Source organism: Mustela putorius, unplaced genomic scaffold (genome assembly GCF_011764305.1).
Source record: "Mustela putorius furo isolate JIRA1106 unplaced genomic scaffold, ASM1176430v1.1 tig00000174_pilon_pilon_pilon, whole genome shotgun sequence".
In the NCBI taxonomy this organism is placed as follows: Eukaryota; Metazoa; Chordata; class Mammalia; order Carnivora; family Mustelidae; genus Mustela; species Mustela putorius.
In genome coordinates, this window is record NW_025421304.1 from 32,998,066 (window position 1) to 33,017,524 (window position 19,459).

At 42.8% G+C, this 19,459-nt stretch overlaps 1 protein-coding gene across 1 annotated transcript in view; it reads right to left on the bottom strand.

Annotated features, from left to right (window-relative positions):
• The window catches only part of CFDP1 (craniofacial development protein 1), a 126,309-nt gene that overhangs the window by 83,366 nt on the left and 23,484 nt on the right, over positions 1 to 19,459 (bottom strand). Inside the window, exon 5 of the mRNA XM_004753987.3 lies at positions 18,708 to 18,827. Within this exon, the coding sequence (XP_004754044.2) occupies positions 18,708 to 18,827 (120 nt within the window). The remainder of the gene's footprint in view (positions 1 to 18,707; positions 18,828 to 19,459) is intronic.

Genomic DNA, 19,459 nt, shown 5'->3' on the forward strand with positions numbered 1-19,459 from the left:
AGCAGAGGACCTTTCCCAGCTGGGTCAGAGAGATGAGATGAATGGAAGGAGGAGTCAAGATCATAGCTTGAGAGGGAAATCAACCAAGTTGTTGGTGGCTTTGAAAACAGAAGAAAGGGGGCATGAACCAAGAATGGGAATGGTCTCTAGAAGGTGGGAAGGGTCCACAGCTGACAAGATCTCAAGAAAATGAGAATCTAAGTCCTACATTCACAAGAAACACAAACCTGCTTTGATTTTCTTTCTTTTTTTTTTTTAAAGATTTATTTATTTATTTGACAGGCAGAGATCACAAGTAGGCAGAGAGGCAGACAGAGAGAGAGGAGGAAGCAGGCTCTCTGCTCAGCAGATGCGGGGCTCGATCCCAAGACCCTGAGACCATGACCTGAGCTGAAGGCAGAGGCTTAACCCACTGAGCCACCCAGGCGCCCCCTGCTTTGATTTTCTTACAGTGAGACCCATCTTGGACTTCTGTCTACAAAATTAAAAAAGAGAACAAGTTTCTGCTGTGTAAGCAGTTAAATTTGTGATAATCTGTCATAGTAGCAATAGAAAATTTATGTTAACAAAAAAAACCTGTGCATGAATATTTACAGCACTTCATCTGTAATAGCCCTAAAACTGGAAACCCAGATGTCCTTCATTGGAAGAACATGAAACAATCATTCACAGTACAGAATCCTCGTCAACAATAAAAATAAATGAACTACTGATATACACACAACCTGGATGAATCTGCAGAGGGAAAAAGACCAATTTCAAAAGGTTTTATACTGTATGCTTTCATTCTTAAAATGACAAAATTACACAAATGAAGAACAAATTACCAGTTACCAGAGGGGGAGCAGGAAAAATGGATGTGGTTATCAAAGCAACATGAAGGATCTTAGTGGTCTGGAAATCTTTTAAAGATTTTTTTATTTCAGAGAAATAAAGAGCTTGCACATGCATGCATGCAAGTTGGGCGGAAAGGCAGACAGAATCTTTAAGCAGACTCCCTGCTGAGTGCAAAGCCCCACATGGGGGCTACACCTCAGGACCCATGAGATCATCAGCTGAGAGCTGGATGCTTAACCAAGTGAGCCACCCACACACCCCGCCCGGAAATGTTTTCTATCTTGACTGTATTGATGTCATTATTCTGGTTGTGATATTATAAGATGTCACCATAAGGGGAAACTGGGTCAAGTGTTCAAGAAATCTCCCTGTATTATTTTAACAACTGTATATAAATCTACAATCTCTCAAAATAAATGCCTTAATAACAATAATTAAAAGCTATTGGATCAGGCACCCGGGTGGCTCAGTGGGTTAAGTGTCTGCCTTTGGCAGGATCCCTGCTCCACAGGGAGTCTGCTTCTCCCTCCGCCCCTCCTCCCAGTCATTATCTCAATCTCTCTCCCTCTCTCTCAAATAATAAATAAATAAGATTAAAAAAAAAGTATTGGGTTACTCACAAAATCTGGGAGGACTCAAAAAGCACATTCAGAGGCCAGAAACAAGGGCTCCCAATCACACCACAGACTACACTGGCAAAGACACAGCCATCAGGGTTGCTATGCATACGCTGCAGCTGGTACCCCCAAGAGGGGTACCCCCAAGAGGGCCCGAGATTTGCAGTGCTCCTTGCCTCTGCCTCACCAGCCCTGGATTCACACCTTGGGCAGATGTCTGATTCATGAAGCCCAAGTTCCTAACTAAAAGAAGCAAAGGAGGGTGGGAAATCAAGGGGTTTTAATAGCTTCTTGCCTCCCACAAAGAGTGGCATATACAAGTTCGAGGGGGTCAGAAACTAGACAGACAAAAAGGTCCACAATAATGAAGGATAATGATTTTCAAAATGGTAAGATGGGGCTGAAAGGGGGGTTACAAATAAATTGATACAGATATAAGAGAATTTCACACAAGAAAATTCATGGATGCTTTAGAGATGATATCAGAAAGTTATTTCCAGATACTTCATTTCAAAATAAAGAATAAGGAAACCCAACAAATAGAATAATTCAAATAGCTCAAAAGAAAAAAAGAGCCTTGAACAATTAAGAGATGCAGCATTTTAATGAGGAAAATTAGCAGGTCTTGGGTAGGAGAAGCAACAGCTTCTCCGACAGCTTCTCTTTCTAATATGAAATACTAGGTATCAGAAATATGAGATGTATTTTTTTAAAAGATTTTATTTATATATTTATTTATTTGACAGAGAGAAATCACAAGTAGATGGAGAGGCAGACAGAGAGAGACAGAGGGAAGCAGGCTCCCCGCTGAGCAGAGAGCCCGATGCGGGACTCGATCCCAGCACCCTGAGATCATGACCTGAGCCAAAGGCAGCGGCTTAAACCACTGAGCCACCCAGGCGCCCCTATGAGATGTATTTTTAAAGGTAGTGGCTATTTCCTCTTAAGCTCAGAGTCATCAACATGTTTCCTTTAAGTCATTTCAAATCAAAATTGTGCTAGTGGCAGGGAAACGTGGAAACAATCAATGTAGGGTATTAGCCCTTAAAGAGCTCACAACGAACTTCTTAGTTCACACAAAATGGATGTTTAATATAACCCAAACGTTTTCCAGATAAAGACCTAGAAATGCCAGATAAAATATACCCCAAATTATTTCAGATGCAAAAATATACCCCAAATTATTTCAGATGCATAGCTAAACTGACAAGAGAGAAAGGGAAACCCCAAGAGCCAGGATCAGAGAAGGAAGTGCAAACCCCAGCAGAAACACATGAGCAGACACAGTGACTATAGGGCTGCACATGGGGAGGGGGAGAAGTTTCAATAACTTCCACCGGGATTTTGTTATACCCACATAACAGGACTGGTCTTGGGCTCACAGAAGGTGGAGAATTAGAACTAAAACCCTAGGGATGCCTGGGTGGCTCAGTTGGTTAGCCGGCTGCCTTCGGCTCTGGTCATGATCCCAGGGTCCCGGGACTGAGTCTCGCATCGGGCTCCCTACTCGGCCAGGAGCCTGCTTCTCTGTCTCCCTCTGCCTACTGCTCCTCCTGCTTGTGCGTGCTCGCTCGCGCTCTCTCTCTCTCTCTCTGTCAAATAAATAAATAAATAAATAAAATCTTAAAAAAAGAACTAAAACCCTAAATAAAGTGGAACTCTATGCCTGCTCAGGGAAAGGACAGATCAGGAAGAATTCACCTAACAGCCTGGGGAGCAAACAAGAAAGCCTCTCAGCCTGGGCTGTAGGGAGAGGGAAAGTATCTTCTGAGAACTGAAACCCTGAGTCTGGAGTAACACAGATTTGAGGGTCACAATTCTAATTTCAATTGTAATATGTGAGTGTTCCAGGAGCTCCAAAGCAAAAAATTAACAATAAAAATTAGCCCAGCCCAGGGTGTCTCGAAGACACAACTTCCCCCCTACTTTTGAGAAATACAACTCATCCCAGGCCATAGGATATCACCTCATAGACAAAACATTGCTAAAGATGAATAAAAAATACTAAATACAAAAGAAAATAATCCACGGGAAAAAGGCCAACATAAAATAAAGTTAACTTTAGAACCCCAAGAACTTCTCATAAAAGATCTATCAGGGGCGCCTGGGTGGCTCAGTGGGTTCACTGAGCCTCTGCCTTCGGCTCAGGGCATGATCCCAGGGTCCTGGGATGGAGCCCCGAGTCGGACTCTCTGCTCAGCGGGGAGCCTGCTTCCCTTCCTCTCTCTCTGCCTGCCTCTCTGCTTACTTGTGATCTCTGTCTGTCAAATAAATAAATTAAATTAAAAAAAAAAAAAAGAAAGACCTATCGGACAGGAACTATAAATAAGTATACAGATAAAATGATTACAAATATAAAAGAAAGCCTCAAAATCAAGATCCTATGGAAAAAGAACAAGCAGATTTGAAAACAAACCAAACAGGGGTGTCTGGGTGGCTCAATTGGTTGGGCATCTGCCTTTGGCTCAGGTCATGATCCCAGAGTTCTGGGACAGAGCCCCATGTCAGCTCCCTGCTTGGCGGGGGAAGGGGAGTCTCCTTCTCCCTCTGCCCCTCACTCTACCTGTGCTCTCTCAAATAAATAAAATTTAAAAATTTTTTTTTCAAAAAAATCCCCAGAATTAAAAAAAAAAAATCAAGTGCTCAGCCACTGAATTAAACCCAATGGACAGATTAAAAGAGATCAGACACAGCTGAAGAAAAAGCAAAGCCCTGGAAAAGAGAAGTAACTGAAAGCCACTCAGACAAATAATGAGATTAGAAATACCAAAGAGAAGTGGAATAACATGGAAGACAGACTGCGAAGATCTGACATACACCTAACAGGAGTTGTAGAAGAAGACTGGCAGAATGCCAAAGAGGCAATATTCAAAAGACAAAGCTTGAGAATTTTTCGGAACTTTCAAAAGCCATGAAACTACACTGTATTAAAACTGCAGAAACCCAAAGTCAAGAGAAGAGCTTAAAAGAGCCTCTACTCTTTGTAGGGCACAAATAAGAAGGAATAAAATAACTATACCTCATGGTCAAACATTTAAGGGACTGTTAGTGGAAAAGAACTACAACGAGGGTATGTTATCAGGGAAGAGTGTATGAGGGCAGAGATGGGGCTTGAAAAACAAGCAGGATTCCAACCGATGGGGAGAGATGAGGGCATGTAAGGGAGAGGAGAGAACAGCTGAATAAAGCTGAGGGAGGAGAAGATGGGTAAAGGGAAGGACTCCTCTCTGGTTGTCAAAGTAATTCAGAACAAGGTATGGTTGGCCACAGCTACAGTACAGTGTTCACTAACATCAGGCTACTAAAGAACGTGAACGTAACTGTACATGGGTACCAAACTTTTGAGCAAGTGTCATAATCTAAACTGAATCTCTGCCAAATTATCCCACCAGTGGCATGCAGGGTGGAAGCAGGAAGAGGGACTGCAGCCTTTAAGTAAACTTAGGAAATGATTACAATAGTCCAAACCTTGAGAAAATATTCAAACCACACAGAGACAGATGCTTAAGATCCAGAAAAAAGGCAAATGGGAATGAGATGAAATACAGAGAGAAAGAGGAGAGACAAGGGAGCAAAAAGAATAGAAATGAGTATTTGCGGGGCGCCTGGGTGGCTCAGTGGGTTAAGCCGCTGCCTTCGGCTCAGGTCAGGATCTCAGGGTCCTGGGATTGAGTCCCACATTGGGCACTCTGATCAGCAGGGAGCCTGCTTCCTCCTTTCTCTCTCTGCCTGCCTCTATGCCTACTTGTGATCTCTCTCTGTCAAATAAATAAATAAAATCTTTAAAAAAAAAAAAAAAAAGAAAAGAAATGAGTACTTGCGGACATTGTGAATGTAGAATTAAAAGCTCTGAATGGATTGGGCAGTTGGGGAGGCAAGGAAAAGAAAGGGAAATAACCAAACACGAACGATGGGGCACATTTTTTCCTCCAGAGACAGGCAGGCAGTTTGGCCCAGCAGATGACCACGCTGGACTGGAAAGAAGCCTTTAATTCTAGTCCACGCCCTCTCCCTTGGACAAGCTACTTAACTTCACAGGCTCCATTTGTTCAGCTCTGTAAAATGGGGGGACTCAGAGAAAATGAGTCAAATGTTGGACCAGTGTACATGTGTCAAGGAAATCCAAAATAAATTTCTAGTAAGCAATAAGAAATACGGGTCTGGAGCTCAGGAGAAAGGCAGTATGGAAGGGCAGAGCACAGAATCGCCAACATCAAAGAGGCGGGTAAAGCTTTAAAGTAGAGGAACAGTATTATTAAACGCACAAAGAGAAGACAGTCTGTGAACCTTGAGAAAACCTTAAACAAATACGGTAAAGGTGGCAGCAGAAAGCTCAGAGGCGTACCAGTCTTATCAGGAAGGAGTGGCCTGAGACAGTGTATCATAGGGAGAAAGGACTTGTGTTTCATTTTCCATTGCCAACCAATTTCGTCAGCAACTGATAAAATAGAAGGAAAATAAACGTCTTTATCACAGACCCTCCCTACCATGGCTAAGAAACATCAATGCTTTGCTTTCATTATGGTGTTAACCAAACTCCTACCTCAAAGGGGTTTAAAAAAAAAATACAACTCCAGGGGTGCCTGGGTGGCTCAGTGGGTTAAGCCGCTGCCTTCGGCTCAGGTCATGATCTCAGGGTCCTGGGATCGAGTCCCACATCGGGCTCTCTGCTCGGCGGGGGGCCTGCTTCCCTTCCTCTCTCTCTGTGATCTCTTCCCTTCCTCTCTCCTACTGTGATCTCTCTCTGTCAAATAAATAAATAAAATCTTTATAAAAAAAAAAATACAACTCCAATTTCATAAAGACAGATACTTTAAAATCTAGCCCTTCATGTAGCTGGAATTCTTCCTGGCTGGTTCTTACACAATACTGTCAAACACACAGCTGACCGAAGTTATAGACCAATGGGAAAGCTGGCTTTACCACATCAAGACTGAGAAATTGAGGTTCAGACTGGTCCAACCAAAGCTAAATCGGAATGACTTTCTGAAATGGCATAAAAAACTCAGAATTGCTTCAACCACAGCACAACACAGAAACATGGCTGGAAAGCAGACATGATGCTTGTGGTTAAAGTTCTAAAAGGAATTTCTCAAATCTTTTTTTAAAGCTCGCAGCCAGTAGACAAGAGACCAAGATCAATAGTGTTTTGCACATGGTTATCCTTGGATCTGATTCTCATTTCTGGTCCAAACAAGTCACGCTCCATCTGACTGGAGAGAAAACTCTCATCCTTTGGTTTCTCCCTCCTACAGCTCACCATCTATCTCACAAGCAACTGGGCTAAAAGATCCCAGTTTAAAGCAGAAGCCAAGGCGACACATGGATTTTTCCCATTCATTCTCAAATTAGCAACGACTGAAATTGTTGTGCCACATTTCAAATTCAAGAAGTGGCTAATAATCAAAAGCCTGTGACTTTTTTTACGGTCTTATACATCCAGAATTATTAGATCTAAAGATTAATGCTTGTTCAGAATCTTCCATTTTCTCAATGACACAGAAATATTAGCCTTGTTTAGAAGTTTTAAGTGAGTTCAGTTTAAATTTATCATCGGTTCCCTCAGGTAGCCGTTCTGGCAAGGATCCAGGGCTAAGCAAATGAATACAGGAAGTGCTGGACTTAAGATCGGACTCATATTCAACCCCTGACCAAAATAATTAGAACACATCTGCCTGGCCTCTCCCATAAGAAAAATTCCCTGATCCAAATTAAAATATTTACCTAATATGAATCTTTCTGTGTGATCACAACCTTCCATGAAATGGCAGCAAGATGCCTATATGAAAACCTGATCAGAAAACATGAATCACTGACTGCTATGCTTAGGATAAGTAACATTCTTCACTGACTTTAAATAAAACATTTGGGAATACTAACTTCAAACATTAAGGACTTAAGAAAGCAAGAGCACAGAGCACTTTAATAGACCAGTAATACTTAGGTCCTAAATTGGCTCACAATTTCTCTCAGTGTTTATAAAACTCAGATTTTTATAACTGAACTCTCAGATGACTGAGAATTGGCTAACTGTGAAAACTGGACATAGTATGGAGACTACCTATGGGCAATACTCAAATCTTAACTGACATTTGGCCAATATACAGAAATACAGCATTAGGCTGTCTTGAAAAAAATGAAACCAGGAGGCTGTAAAAAATCCAGTTAATGTCTCGACTATGGTGAAAGCCCTGACAGATGGGAGTCATGGTGTGGGGAAAGGGCCCTCTCACCTAATACCAGAGCCACTTCATTCAGATGGGTATTGCCTATTTGGCAAGCATCTGGTAGGATTTAAGGTGCATCTACCTGATGACCCAGCAACCATGTTGTTTAAAAGTCAACTGTGTCAGCCTCTGGGGTTGGGAAAAAAGAACAGACAGGTGGCAAGGAAATTTCATTGCTCTTTTATGAAAAAATTTAAGTGGCGGAACTCATTTTTACTTTCTTATTTGTAATAAAAAAGCAAACAATGATTAAAAACTTTTGCAAGGGAGCCTGGGTGGCTCAGCTGGTTGAGTGACTGCCTTCAGCTCAGGTCATGATCCGGGAGTCCCAGGACCGAGTCCTGGGATCCAGTCCTATGTCAGGCTCCCAGCTCCACGGGGAGCCTGCTTCTGCCGCTGACCTTCTCTTCTCTCATGCTGTCTCAGTCTCTCTCTCACAAATAAATAAAATCTTTAAAAAAAAAAAAAAAAAAAAAAAGCTTTTGCCTTTCCAAGAAAAAATGAGGGAAGAAAAACCATCTTTCATTTTCTAAGCACAATGGTAGAGTTGAAAACAAAACAAATTTTAATTTAGGAAAAATGTAGAAAACAATGTAGCATACAGAAATCTCATGCCAAAAGACTAATCTAATTAGGCAAAGAAAACTGTTTAGCACTCATATATCAAAGCTCCAAGCTCCTTGTACCCTGCCAAAGTAGTATCTTTTCTGGGGGGGTTCTGCCCTCTAGTGTACACTGAAAGAATGCACATGAAACGAACTCAAGGAATCAGCATTTTTATTAGGTAACCAAAATAGTTCCCCTTCATTCCTAGAGCATCACAATTCTCTCCTTAAAGAAAGGTTTCCACAACTTTGTTTCCAAGTCAATTTCCAATTACCACGCTAAGCTCTGTGAACACCAAAACTCCAGCCATTCTTCCTATTCTTCCCACACTCCCAGCAAAGCACCCCATGTACTTTCCTGACTTGAATTTCACACCAAGAGAAAACTGGTACAACCAAGGGTACCGTATTGTAGCAAAACAAAATTTTTTGAAAGGTTTTATTCATTTATTTGAGGAGAGAGACACAGCGAGAGAGGAAACACAAGCAGAGGGAGTGCGAGAGGGAGAAGCAGGCTTCCCGCAGAGCAGGGAGCCAGATGTGGGGCTCGATCCCAGGACCCTGGGATCATGACCTGAGCAGAAGGCAAAGACTTAACCACTGAGCCACCTAGGCGCCCCTATAGCAAAATGAAGTTTTAGAAGTTTGTAACACATATAGCCACCCCGTTCTTAAAACTCAGATTTTTGAAACTTGCAACTATAACTCAATGATAAGAGCAAAAGGAAGAAAGCTGCTCTGTGTAATAAGGTACAAATCCTCTAAGGATTTTCTAAAAACACTAGACTCTGTCCCACTGTGGGCAACCTTGAAAACCACTAGGGACACTTCCTACGTTCACAGTATCTGCTGTAGGTACTCAATCCAAACCGAGAGAGGTTACCCCAATCCTGGTGACCACAAAGGAAAAATTTTCTTGCCTTGAAAGCTTTTCTATGTTTGAGATCTCATTTAGATGCTCACATTGGCTGGCATTTCACCATTTGACCCAACTGGTCAAATCTTCAACCACCCTCCCCAACCCAAAAAAAAAAAAAGGAAAGAAAAAAAAAGTATTATTAATCTCTCCATTTGTAATTATTCTCATTGCTAGCTTAGCCTGGAACAGTATCTTCAAATCAAGAATGTGAATGAGATAACCTTTAATAAACTCAAAATATTCCAACTATTCATGGGGAAATCTTTAGGGAATTAATTTAATTTCAACTTCAAACTCATTTACTCTGTACCTGCAAAACCTACAAAGGTATATTTAAAAAGCAAGTTAAGAATAAGTTAAAACTGGGGCACCCGGGTGGCTCAGTGGGTTGAGTGTCTGCCTTCGAATCAGATCATGATCCCAGGGTCCTGGGATGGAATCACATGGGTCTCCTTGCTCAGCCGGCAGCCTGCTTCTCCCTCTCCCACTCCCCTGCTTGTGTTCTCTCGAGCTGTCAAATAAATAAATGAAGTCTTTAAAAAAAAAAAGGATGAACTAAAACTGAATGACGCTAAATAATTAGCATCCACTGAGGAACATAAAGGTGAAAGTCCAGTGCATGTTTTCTTGCCCCATTACAAAACACATGACACTGGAGTGCCAAGTAAAATAAAAGCAAGACCACCAACACTGTCAGAATCAATCATTTCAACGGTCATAGCAGGTCCTTAAAAAATCATCTTGGGGCACCTGGGTGGCACAGCTGGTTAAGCATCAGACTCTTGGTTTTGGCTGAAGTCATGATCTCAGGGTTGTGAGGTTGAGTCCCGCAGGGGACTCTGCATTCAGAGGGGAGTCTGCTTGAGATTCTCTCTCTCTCTCCCCCTCTGTCCCTCTCATTCATGCTTGCTCGCTCTCTCTCAATAAATAAATCTTAAAGAAAAAAAAGAAAGTAGTATCTTCTCAAAAGCTATTCTCCTACCCTAGAACAAATGACCACTGGAAGAAATGCACTGAGCCCAACTGGGCAAGGATTATCTCCCAACCTGGCTCTCCTGGCAACACCCTCATATAAGCTGCATACAGTGTAGGACTCAGACCTCAGCAGAAGCCAATTACCACCCAGAAGCTACAATAACCATTACTGCTCTTACCCCCGGCTGACTGATCACATCTTGTCCACAGCTTCACTGTTGCTTGCTGACAGATTATCAATGTACAAACATACCTGCAACACATTTTTTAAAATGTGCTACACCTTCAATTTCATGAGAGAGTTATGGGACTGAAATCCAATACAGGAGACCTGAATTAGCTGTGGTTATTAATAGGGGGAAAGCCTACAAAGGAAAAGGGAGGAAACATTCATCTCATTTCCATAAAAAAAAAAAAACCAAAAAATTCAAAATAGCTTTCAAAGAGCCCCTCATCAGTTATAAAGCTGAAGAGATACTTCTTACCTAAAAAGACCAATTAGGTGGGAAGAAAAAACAGTTGTATGACACAGTGGCTGAGAGCTCAGCCTTTGTCTCAAATGGATGTGGACTGGAATCCTGCCTCCACCATCAACTAGAGAAACTCTACAAGCCAATGGTGCCTCCCTAAGCCTCTGTGTCTGGTCTGTGAAATGGGTACCAAATTAGCACTTACCTCTTAAAAGTATTTATGTAAATACAATAAAATAATACATGTGAAACACAGCACTGTGCCTTAAATTTGGAAATCCGTCAATAGGAGCTATTTATCCTTTTGAGGAAAGGTAAAAAACACTTAACATACAGTGTCAGAAGATAGTATGTCTAATATTTAATCTAAAGGACAAACTGGTGCCAAAATGAAACTGATCTGGTCATTGAAGGGAAACATGTCAACCCAGTGTTGAAAACACCTGACTACAGCAGGAACCCAGCAGGTAACAGGAAGAAAGCAGCAGCTGAATCTGAGCCAGGAAAGGGCAAACCCCACACACTCTGCTCCAGCTCACTGTGCTGTAAGGGAAGACGGAGGGCATGGCACAACTTCTCGTTTCTAAAGAAAAGCCAGTAATCCAGATTTTTATGTGAGTTTCCTGGTTTTTAAATACCAGCCAAATAAAAACATCCAAGGACAGGCTCGGTCCATGGATTGCCAGTTTGTGAATGCCTGCCCTGGAGTGGAGTCTCAAACCAGAAACTGAAGAAAAGCCCAGTGGTTATATAGCTGAGGCACTCCAGCTCCCGAAAACAGTGTCTCTCTAAGGGGATTTTGGAAAAGAAAATTCGTCCCCGTACAAACTGTCCTGAGCAAATGCAGAGATTTAGTACTCCTGAACTCCACCCACTAAGTACCAGTGTGGCCTCCTCAAGTCTTGTGACAACCAAAATATCTCACCACACATTTCTGAACACCTCCTACTGACAGCACCACAACCACTAAGAATAACAAAGTTAAATCCGAAAGTTAGTGGTAAGGTCAAGAACATCTATTTACAAACAGCAATAAAATAAGAACAGGGCCGGCCCTGAGTCAACCAAACTAAAATCCCAAATTATCATCCAACAGGAAATCTCACTAAGTAGAAAGCTTAAACCTTGTTGCGGAAGCAAATCAAAAGGCCTAAATCACTCTTCCTACTTCTAGAATTAATTAAGAAGGAAGGAAACTGCCTTACCTTTTTTCTAGCCATTGCTTTAATAATGTTACTGAACATCACAGTTTTCCATCCATCTTTTTTCCTACAGCTGGAGCTTACATACAGAACTGTACATGGTTCAGAGAAATCACAGTGGAAGAAATCTAGGCAACCCAAGGCACCAACCCTTCATACCATTCCTGGATTTTTCTCTTATGGCTCACTCTCCTACTCAAGAGCGTGTCCAAGTTACCGTATGACCGAGCAATTCCACACCCAGGTACATACCCAAGTGAAATAAAAACACACGTCCACATGAAAACCTGCACACGAATGTTCAGAGACACATTATTTTTAATAGCAAGGAAGTGGAAACAATTCTGTGTCTATCAATGAATGAATAGGTAAACAAAATGTGGCATAGTCATACGATGGAGTACTACTTGGCCATAAAAAGTTATGCAGTTCAGAAACATGAATAAATCTTGAAAACATTATGTATGCTAAATCAAAGAAGCCAGACAGAAAAGGGCAAATATTGTATGACCCCAATTCCAATTATAAAATGTCCAAACAGGCAAACTTAGACACGAAGTTTGGTGGCTGCCTGAGCGCATAGGAGATAGGTAGGGATGGAGAGAGACTGCATTTCTTTTTTGGGGTGATGGAAATTATTGTGGTTGCATAGCTTTACAAACACAAAACTATGCAAATATGCTAAAAACCAATGAACTGTGCATTTTAAATTGGTGAATAAATAAAAATAGCTTAATAAAGCTGTTCCTAAAAAGAAAAAAAAAGCACAACCAATTTTAAATCATTAAATTGACTAATACCATTTGTTCTCTTAAAGACTACATAATATCACAGGTCACCTGCTGAAATACCCACTTTCTTCCAATCATCTTAGTTATTATAATAATTACCAATATGGGGGCTCCTAGGGCTCAGTGGGTTAAGCTTGTGCCTTCGGCTCAGGTCATGATCCCAGGGTCCTGGGATCGAGCCCCGCATCGGGCTCTCTGCTCAGCAGGGAGCCTGCTTTCACTCTCTCTCTCTCCTGCCTCTCTGCCTACTTGTGAACTCTGTCAAATAAAATCTTCTAAAAAAAAATTAGAAATGCTTCCACCTAATATTGTGGCTATGCCTAATTCCTGCTACTTTAAGTGACATGCACGATGCTCTCAATCAGAAGACTGCATGTTGAAAAATGCAAAATCTTAAAAGCTAGTAAGGTCTTATTAACTCCTGTCCAAGGAGGCTGGGAGGGACGAGGTACCTGCTCAGGCAGGAAGAATGCTGCACTGATGAAAGGCTCCTGGGTGCCAACTGATCAAACACACTGAGCACAGACAAGGCACAGAAACAGACAGGGGCTACTGTCTTCACAGGTCTCTAGTCTGGGTCTTCTACCTTCAGCAGGACACTGCGCAGAATTCTGAATTTTCTTTTTTCTTTTTTTTTTTTTTAAAGATTTTATTTATTTATTTGACAGGCAGAGATTACAAGTAGGCTGAGAGGAAGGCAGAGAGAGAGAAGGAAGCAGGCTCCCTGCTGAGAAGAAAGCCCGATGCGGGGCTCGATTCCAGGACCCTGGGATCATGACCTGAGCTGAAGGCAGAGGCTTTAACCCACTGAGCTACCCAGGTGCCCCAGAATTCTGAATTTTCTATATGGGAGGAAAACGTTGCTAACCTGACACCACACACGATGTTGTGTGGAGACTCAACGATAAGGTCTTTGTTTTTTTTCGCTCTCTTTTGTCAAAAGACCGAGACGACAAGAAAAAAAACACATGGAAAAATGATGTTTTTCATTCTTCAATGTTTTGCTGCTTCAGGTCATTCCCAATCTATAAGGTGGCAACTAAACAGTAAGCCCTTAGTGTAACAAGTCGATGCCTTTGGCTAGGATTATCAACTTTAACAAGTCTAAGAGCAGCCTCCTGCTGGAATAGGTGAGTAATGTGGGGTGAAGGCTGATTTAGCCGAATGCCCGCGAAAGCTGGGTTCCAACGGCCATCAGCGCTGGAGTGAGGACTGCGGCAGGGGGCTGCCAGAGCTGCGGGACGGGTGGAGGGCAAGAAATGGATCCCGTGGATGAATGGGTTAGAGCCACGGAACTGCAGGAATACAGACTCACCAAGCTGAGTATACTGTGCTTTCTACAGCCAAATGTGGAGCACGCTTCTTATCCTCTGTGATTCCTGCCTCTAATTAAAACTGGGTGTTTGGTTTACTTCATTCCCAAAGCATAAACCTTGGCTTTTTATAGCCCAAGCAGTGTGCTATTTTAGACATGTAGAGGAAATGCATTTTCAGTTACAAACATTTGCTCCTGTGAATCTGTTCTTATTTGCTAGCAAAGAATGTGGGACAGGATGTTTTACCCTCCTGCTCTGGTCTTCCTGTATTGCTTACATCTGTTTAGAGAGAAGAAAAATAAACAAATAAAGTGTTTCTGCTGGACAATTTCTATAAACTGAAGCAACTTCAAAAATGAAAATGAAAAACATCTGTGGAAAAGTATTATAATAATTTTATTTTAATAAATTGGATTATTTCTATAGATTTTTCCCTGAAAAGACCTCCCACACCAGGCATGTGCAGGCTGCAGCATATACTACTATCTGCACTGATAAATGTGCCCACTTGGACACCCCAGACCAGATGCATTCCTCTTGACCCTGTTTTCTTCCACACACAACTACAACTTGGAGAAACTTTCTGAGATGCATTTCAGAAAAATGATCATGCCAACTTTAAAGGTCACCTTCTGGATTTATCCAGAAATTTTCATGTACAACTCTGAGCACTTTTTTTACTCAGTTAGACATATCCTTGTACTCTGTTACATTTCACTACTGCACCTTTGAAGAAACAGGGGTACCTGGGGGGCTCAGCTGGTTAGGTGCCCAACTCTTGGTTTGAGCTCATTCAGATCATGACCTGAGGGTCATGTGATAGAGTTCCATGTTGGGCTCCACGCGAGGCTACAGCCTGCTTAAGAGTCTCTCTTTCTCTCTCCCTTCACACCCCCCACCCCTGCACTCAAATAAATAAATAAATAAAATCTTTAGAAGAAATTGATCTCAATCAAGAAAGTGACTTAGTGAAATTTCACTTGACCCTTTTATAAGGGAGTTAGCAGTCCACTCATCTACTGAAAGGTATTTTACCGGTTGGTGCCTCTAAATTCCATCTGTCCTTCTGCTCCCCGTCCCAGATGGGGTCCTGTATGAAGAGTTGGAGAAAGACACTCTTCATCAAACTTTGGTCAGGCTCCTTTGAGCCGTCTTCTCAACTAGGCCTCAATCTTGGCCTCCATCCTTGCTGGGTGTGCATTTTAACAATTTAGCCCAATTTTAGCAAGAATCCTGCTAGCTCAGTTTTGAGAGAATGCTCCACTCTTCATATCTGATCAGCCTGGATATCTGATTAAGTTCCTCATTCCCCACCCTCAACGTGTAAGTACATACTCAGCCTGCCTTCAGTGAGGATCCCATTAAGTCTGTTTAGCAAAAATCTCCCTACCCCTGGGGTCTCTCAGTAATGTTCCATCCTCAGACACCTTCCTACTGCCCTCATTCTGCTCCCTGGCCATAAACCCCCAGCTGTCTTTGCTGTACAGAGAGCTGAGCCCCATCCCTCTCCCTTATTGTGACAGTCCTGCCGCCTACTGCAATAATCCCAATTATGTCCTCCTTACCATTTTAATAAGCGTCAGAATGGAGTGTCCTGGCAAGAGATGGAAGAGGAGGAGGAATGGGAGATCTGGGTAGTAATGCCCCTGGCTTCCCCCTGCAGAGTCCATTGCTCAAGTGAGGGGCTCAGTTCCTGTCAGGAGGCCCTCCCTGTCTTCAGTGCCAAAACTGTCCCCCTCTTGCCCCTTCAGGTCTAGGGAAAGTAATGCAGCCCCATCTTACTGGTCCCAAGTACACCACACTATCCTATCTCTGGTTTTTCATCACTTTGTGAGTTATTACATTCTCTTCAAAGTATCCCAATTTGAGGATGCCATCTGTTTCCTGCTGGGTCTCCCTAATACTGATATCATCTCAGCAATTTATCCTTCAGAATTATTGGCTCTTTCTAAGAAAGGAAGGCATGGATCCAGAAAACAGTGAGGCTTCACCGTGTGACTTAGTGACTGAGGCAAGCTGACCTTGTTAAGCTACCACTTCTCCCTCCTCTACTTATCATCATCATTATAGCAACAGAATGTTTTCTGAAACACACATGGTTTCCAAGCAGAATCTCTAAGCATCAAAAGGGGATTATCTAAAGAAATAACCAAGGAGGCAAAAAGTAAAAACTGTGCTAGTTGAAATGAACTATGCTTGAACCCTAAGGTACAAGCAACTTTGCCTTTATTTCTATGTGGTACTCAATACAGAGTTAGCTTTTACAGTAAAACTTTTAATAGATGTCAGAGACCCTGTTTAATAATACCACATATATGTTTAATAATACCACATATAATATCACCAAGTAAAAAACTTGGGTTAAGTTTTTTCAAAAGATGATCTGTCAAATTCAGACTGTAGTAGATTATGAAATCAGTTCAGTGGCCCATGACATTTTTTTAAAAAAATCATACATAGTCCACACTATTATGTAAAATAGAAAATCAGAATTCATCATGTGGGGGCACCGGGGTGGCTCAGTGGGTTAAAGCCTCTGCCTTCGGCTCCGGTCATGATCCCACTGGGATCGAGCCCCACATCGGGCTGTCTGCTCAGCAGGGAGCCTGCTTCCTTCTCTCTCTCACAGCCTGCCTCTCAGCCTACTTGTAATTTCTATCTTTCAAATAAATAAATAAAATCTTTAAAAAAAAGAATTCATCATGTGTAGCAAAGGTAAATATTTCACCAGGTTTTCTTTCACTTTTTTACATCTATTGTTATGAGCGTACTAGGGCATCCTATAAAATGCAATCCTTACTGTGAGTCAATCAAGTCTGAAAGCTACTGGTCTGAAGAGAATCCCTTTCAAACAATTTAACAATTACAAGGCAAAAAACAGGCTGCTTCAGCCTACAGCCTCACATTTTTTTATCTCAACCCTCACTAAAGATAGTTTGTCACTCAGTATAAAAACTTTATGAAATAATACTTACAAAATAGTATAGTATGCTATTTTTTAAGAGATTTTACTTATTTATTTGACATAGAGAGAGAGGGCGTGCACAGGCAGGCAGAGCAGTAGACAGAGGCAGAGGGAGAAGCAGGGTCCCCGTGGAGCAGGAAGCCTGATGCAGGGCTGGATCCCAGGACCTTGGGACCATGACTTGAGCTGAAGGCAGACGCTTAACCAATGGAGCCATCCAGACACAACCCCCCCCTCCATTTTATTTCTTTTAAATGATGGTTGTAAACCACAGCCTGAAAACTGCTGGCCTAGAATCTGAGGAGGGCCAGTGTGAAGAGCCCTGTTCACTTCACTCCATTCCTCCCATGGCTGCTCTCTTTGGTGTTTATATCGTTTCCACCATGGAAGCAAGCTCTCAAATCTCTTTCTTTCTTACGTTTCTATGTAACCACTACGTGCTTCTTGCTTCTGCCACCTACTCGCTCCAGTGAGAGCGAAAGCCTTGGGGTAAGGAGCAATGAAGAGCATATGGGAGGTGTGGACAGGGCCTGGCCATGGACTTGCATTCACCATCACGGCACACGCTGAGCCGCATCTTACCGCAAGCAACTGCCGCCCACAGCCTGAGGACTGAGGGCATGTGGTTGCAGTCCTGAGCCAGTGACAGATGGGAGCTGCAGAACTACCCCAGCATCCTTGCCCTTGCCGTGTTCTTCACCACCTCTGCAAGATACTAGAAGAACGAGGGAGCACCAGCCGCTACTGGCAGGAACCTGCCAGAATCCACATCCTACCCAGCTTCCCTCCCAGCCTGTCCACCTCCCTGCTGGGGCTTCCTGGAGGCGGCTCCCACACGAATGACCTGTACCCAAACCTGTCTCAGGGTCTGCTCTGGGTAAACACAACCTAGATGAGCACACAAGCTTACACAGCACTGTGTGGAGCCAGCGTTACAAAGATGAGAAAGGCCTGTGCTAGGAAAGCTCATAACCTGATAGAAAAACCTAGGATTTTTTTTTTTAGTAAAACAACAACAACAAACCCAAGATTTTACTGTTCGTAGCAATGAGATAAATACATATGTTCAGGGAGGGAAGGAAGAAGTGACAAGCTATGTGACTGAGGGCCAGAGAAGCGCCTGGAGGTGACATGTTCCTCCCCAAACCCAAGAAGACAGCCCTCCCCACAGGAGTCAGCGGCCGGCGGGTGCGGCCAATGGGCCACAGTCCTCGCTCACGTCCCTGCAGGCTCGTGCCCTGGCTGATCGAATTTACTGTGATGCTTTACATCTTACGTACAGGTTATAAAGAAGGGAATTTTTATTTTCCCCAATGGAAAAAAGTTCTAGTCTTCAACTAAAAATAACTCAAGTAATATGGAAAATACGAAGAAAGAAAAACTATTACATTCCCAGCAGTGTGTCAATAGAATTACTTGCAAATCAGCTCTGACCTTCCAATGTTCCTTTGAGGTCCTTGGGGCATGGGACTGAGGGCTCAACCCCAATCTCCACTAGAAGTTCTAATAAACCGGTCACATTTTCATTCAAAAATTATTTTTAAATGTAAAATCTCCTACACATTCGGCTCTGTGGTCAATGCTGTAAATCAGCACTTTCTTCAGGCTGGAATCAAACAAGAAACCTAAGGCTCATTTTTCATTGCACCTTCCATTTTGGCAAACATTCCAGCAAAGGCAAATGAAAGCACATCCTGCCAGCTACAGTTCCAGCAGGCGCTTGTACCAAGAACGGCTTCTGCTGCACGCCAGGCACCCCCGAGCCCGAGACCAGAACACTCACCCAGACCCGGCAGGGAGTGACGGCAGCGCTGCAGCGACAGGAGCCGGTGGCTTCTCCTTCTCGTTTTGCTTGAAGAAAGATTTGGCTTCTTTAGATGTAGCATCCACTTCCTTAGTCACCCTATGCCAAGGAGGGAAACGTCAAGTTTTTAAGAAGAGTAAGATGAGAAACAAACTCTAAGGAAAGGGGTACGTAACAACAAGGAAAACACCCAGTGGGCCTCCAGTGAGTTCTGGCTGCTAAGGTTTCTGATTCAAGTCCACTACCACAGTGCTAAATAAAGGCATCTTCCCTCACTGAAGAACAACAACGTATGTACTTGATCTCCCTCAAATTGCCTCCGTTTCTTCTGTCAGCTTGCCACACACACACACCAGTGGTCACTGCTGAATCACGGCTCCTGTGGGCTGCGGATGGCAAGGCTGAGAAGGTTCTCCCACTGCCCCTCACATGCGGATTAGGACTCACAGTTAAAGGACTGGGGAGCAATGGGGAGGTGGAATCTCTGGGAGGAAAACACTAGCATTATTTTGAGAAGAAGAGTAACAATATAAACAACTGGAAATATTCTGCAGAATGCTCCTGTTTCACAGCTAAAATAACCCAAAGATGGAAGAAAATGCCTTCGAGCTGGCTAACCAACACTCATGTGGGAGTGGAAAAAAATACAGGATGGAGAATCCTGTCCAAGTTCAAATCTGGAAAAATGGTCTTCAGTAAAACTGAGTCCTGAGACGCCTGGGTGGCTCAGA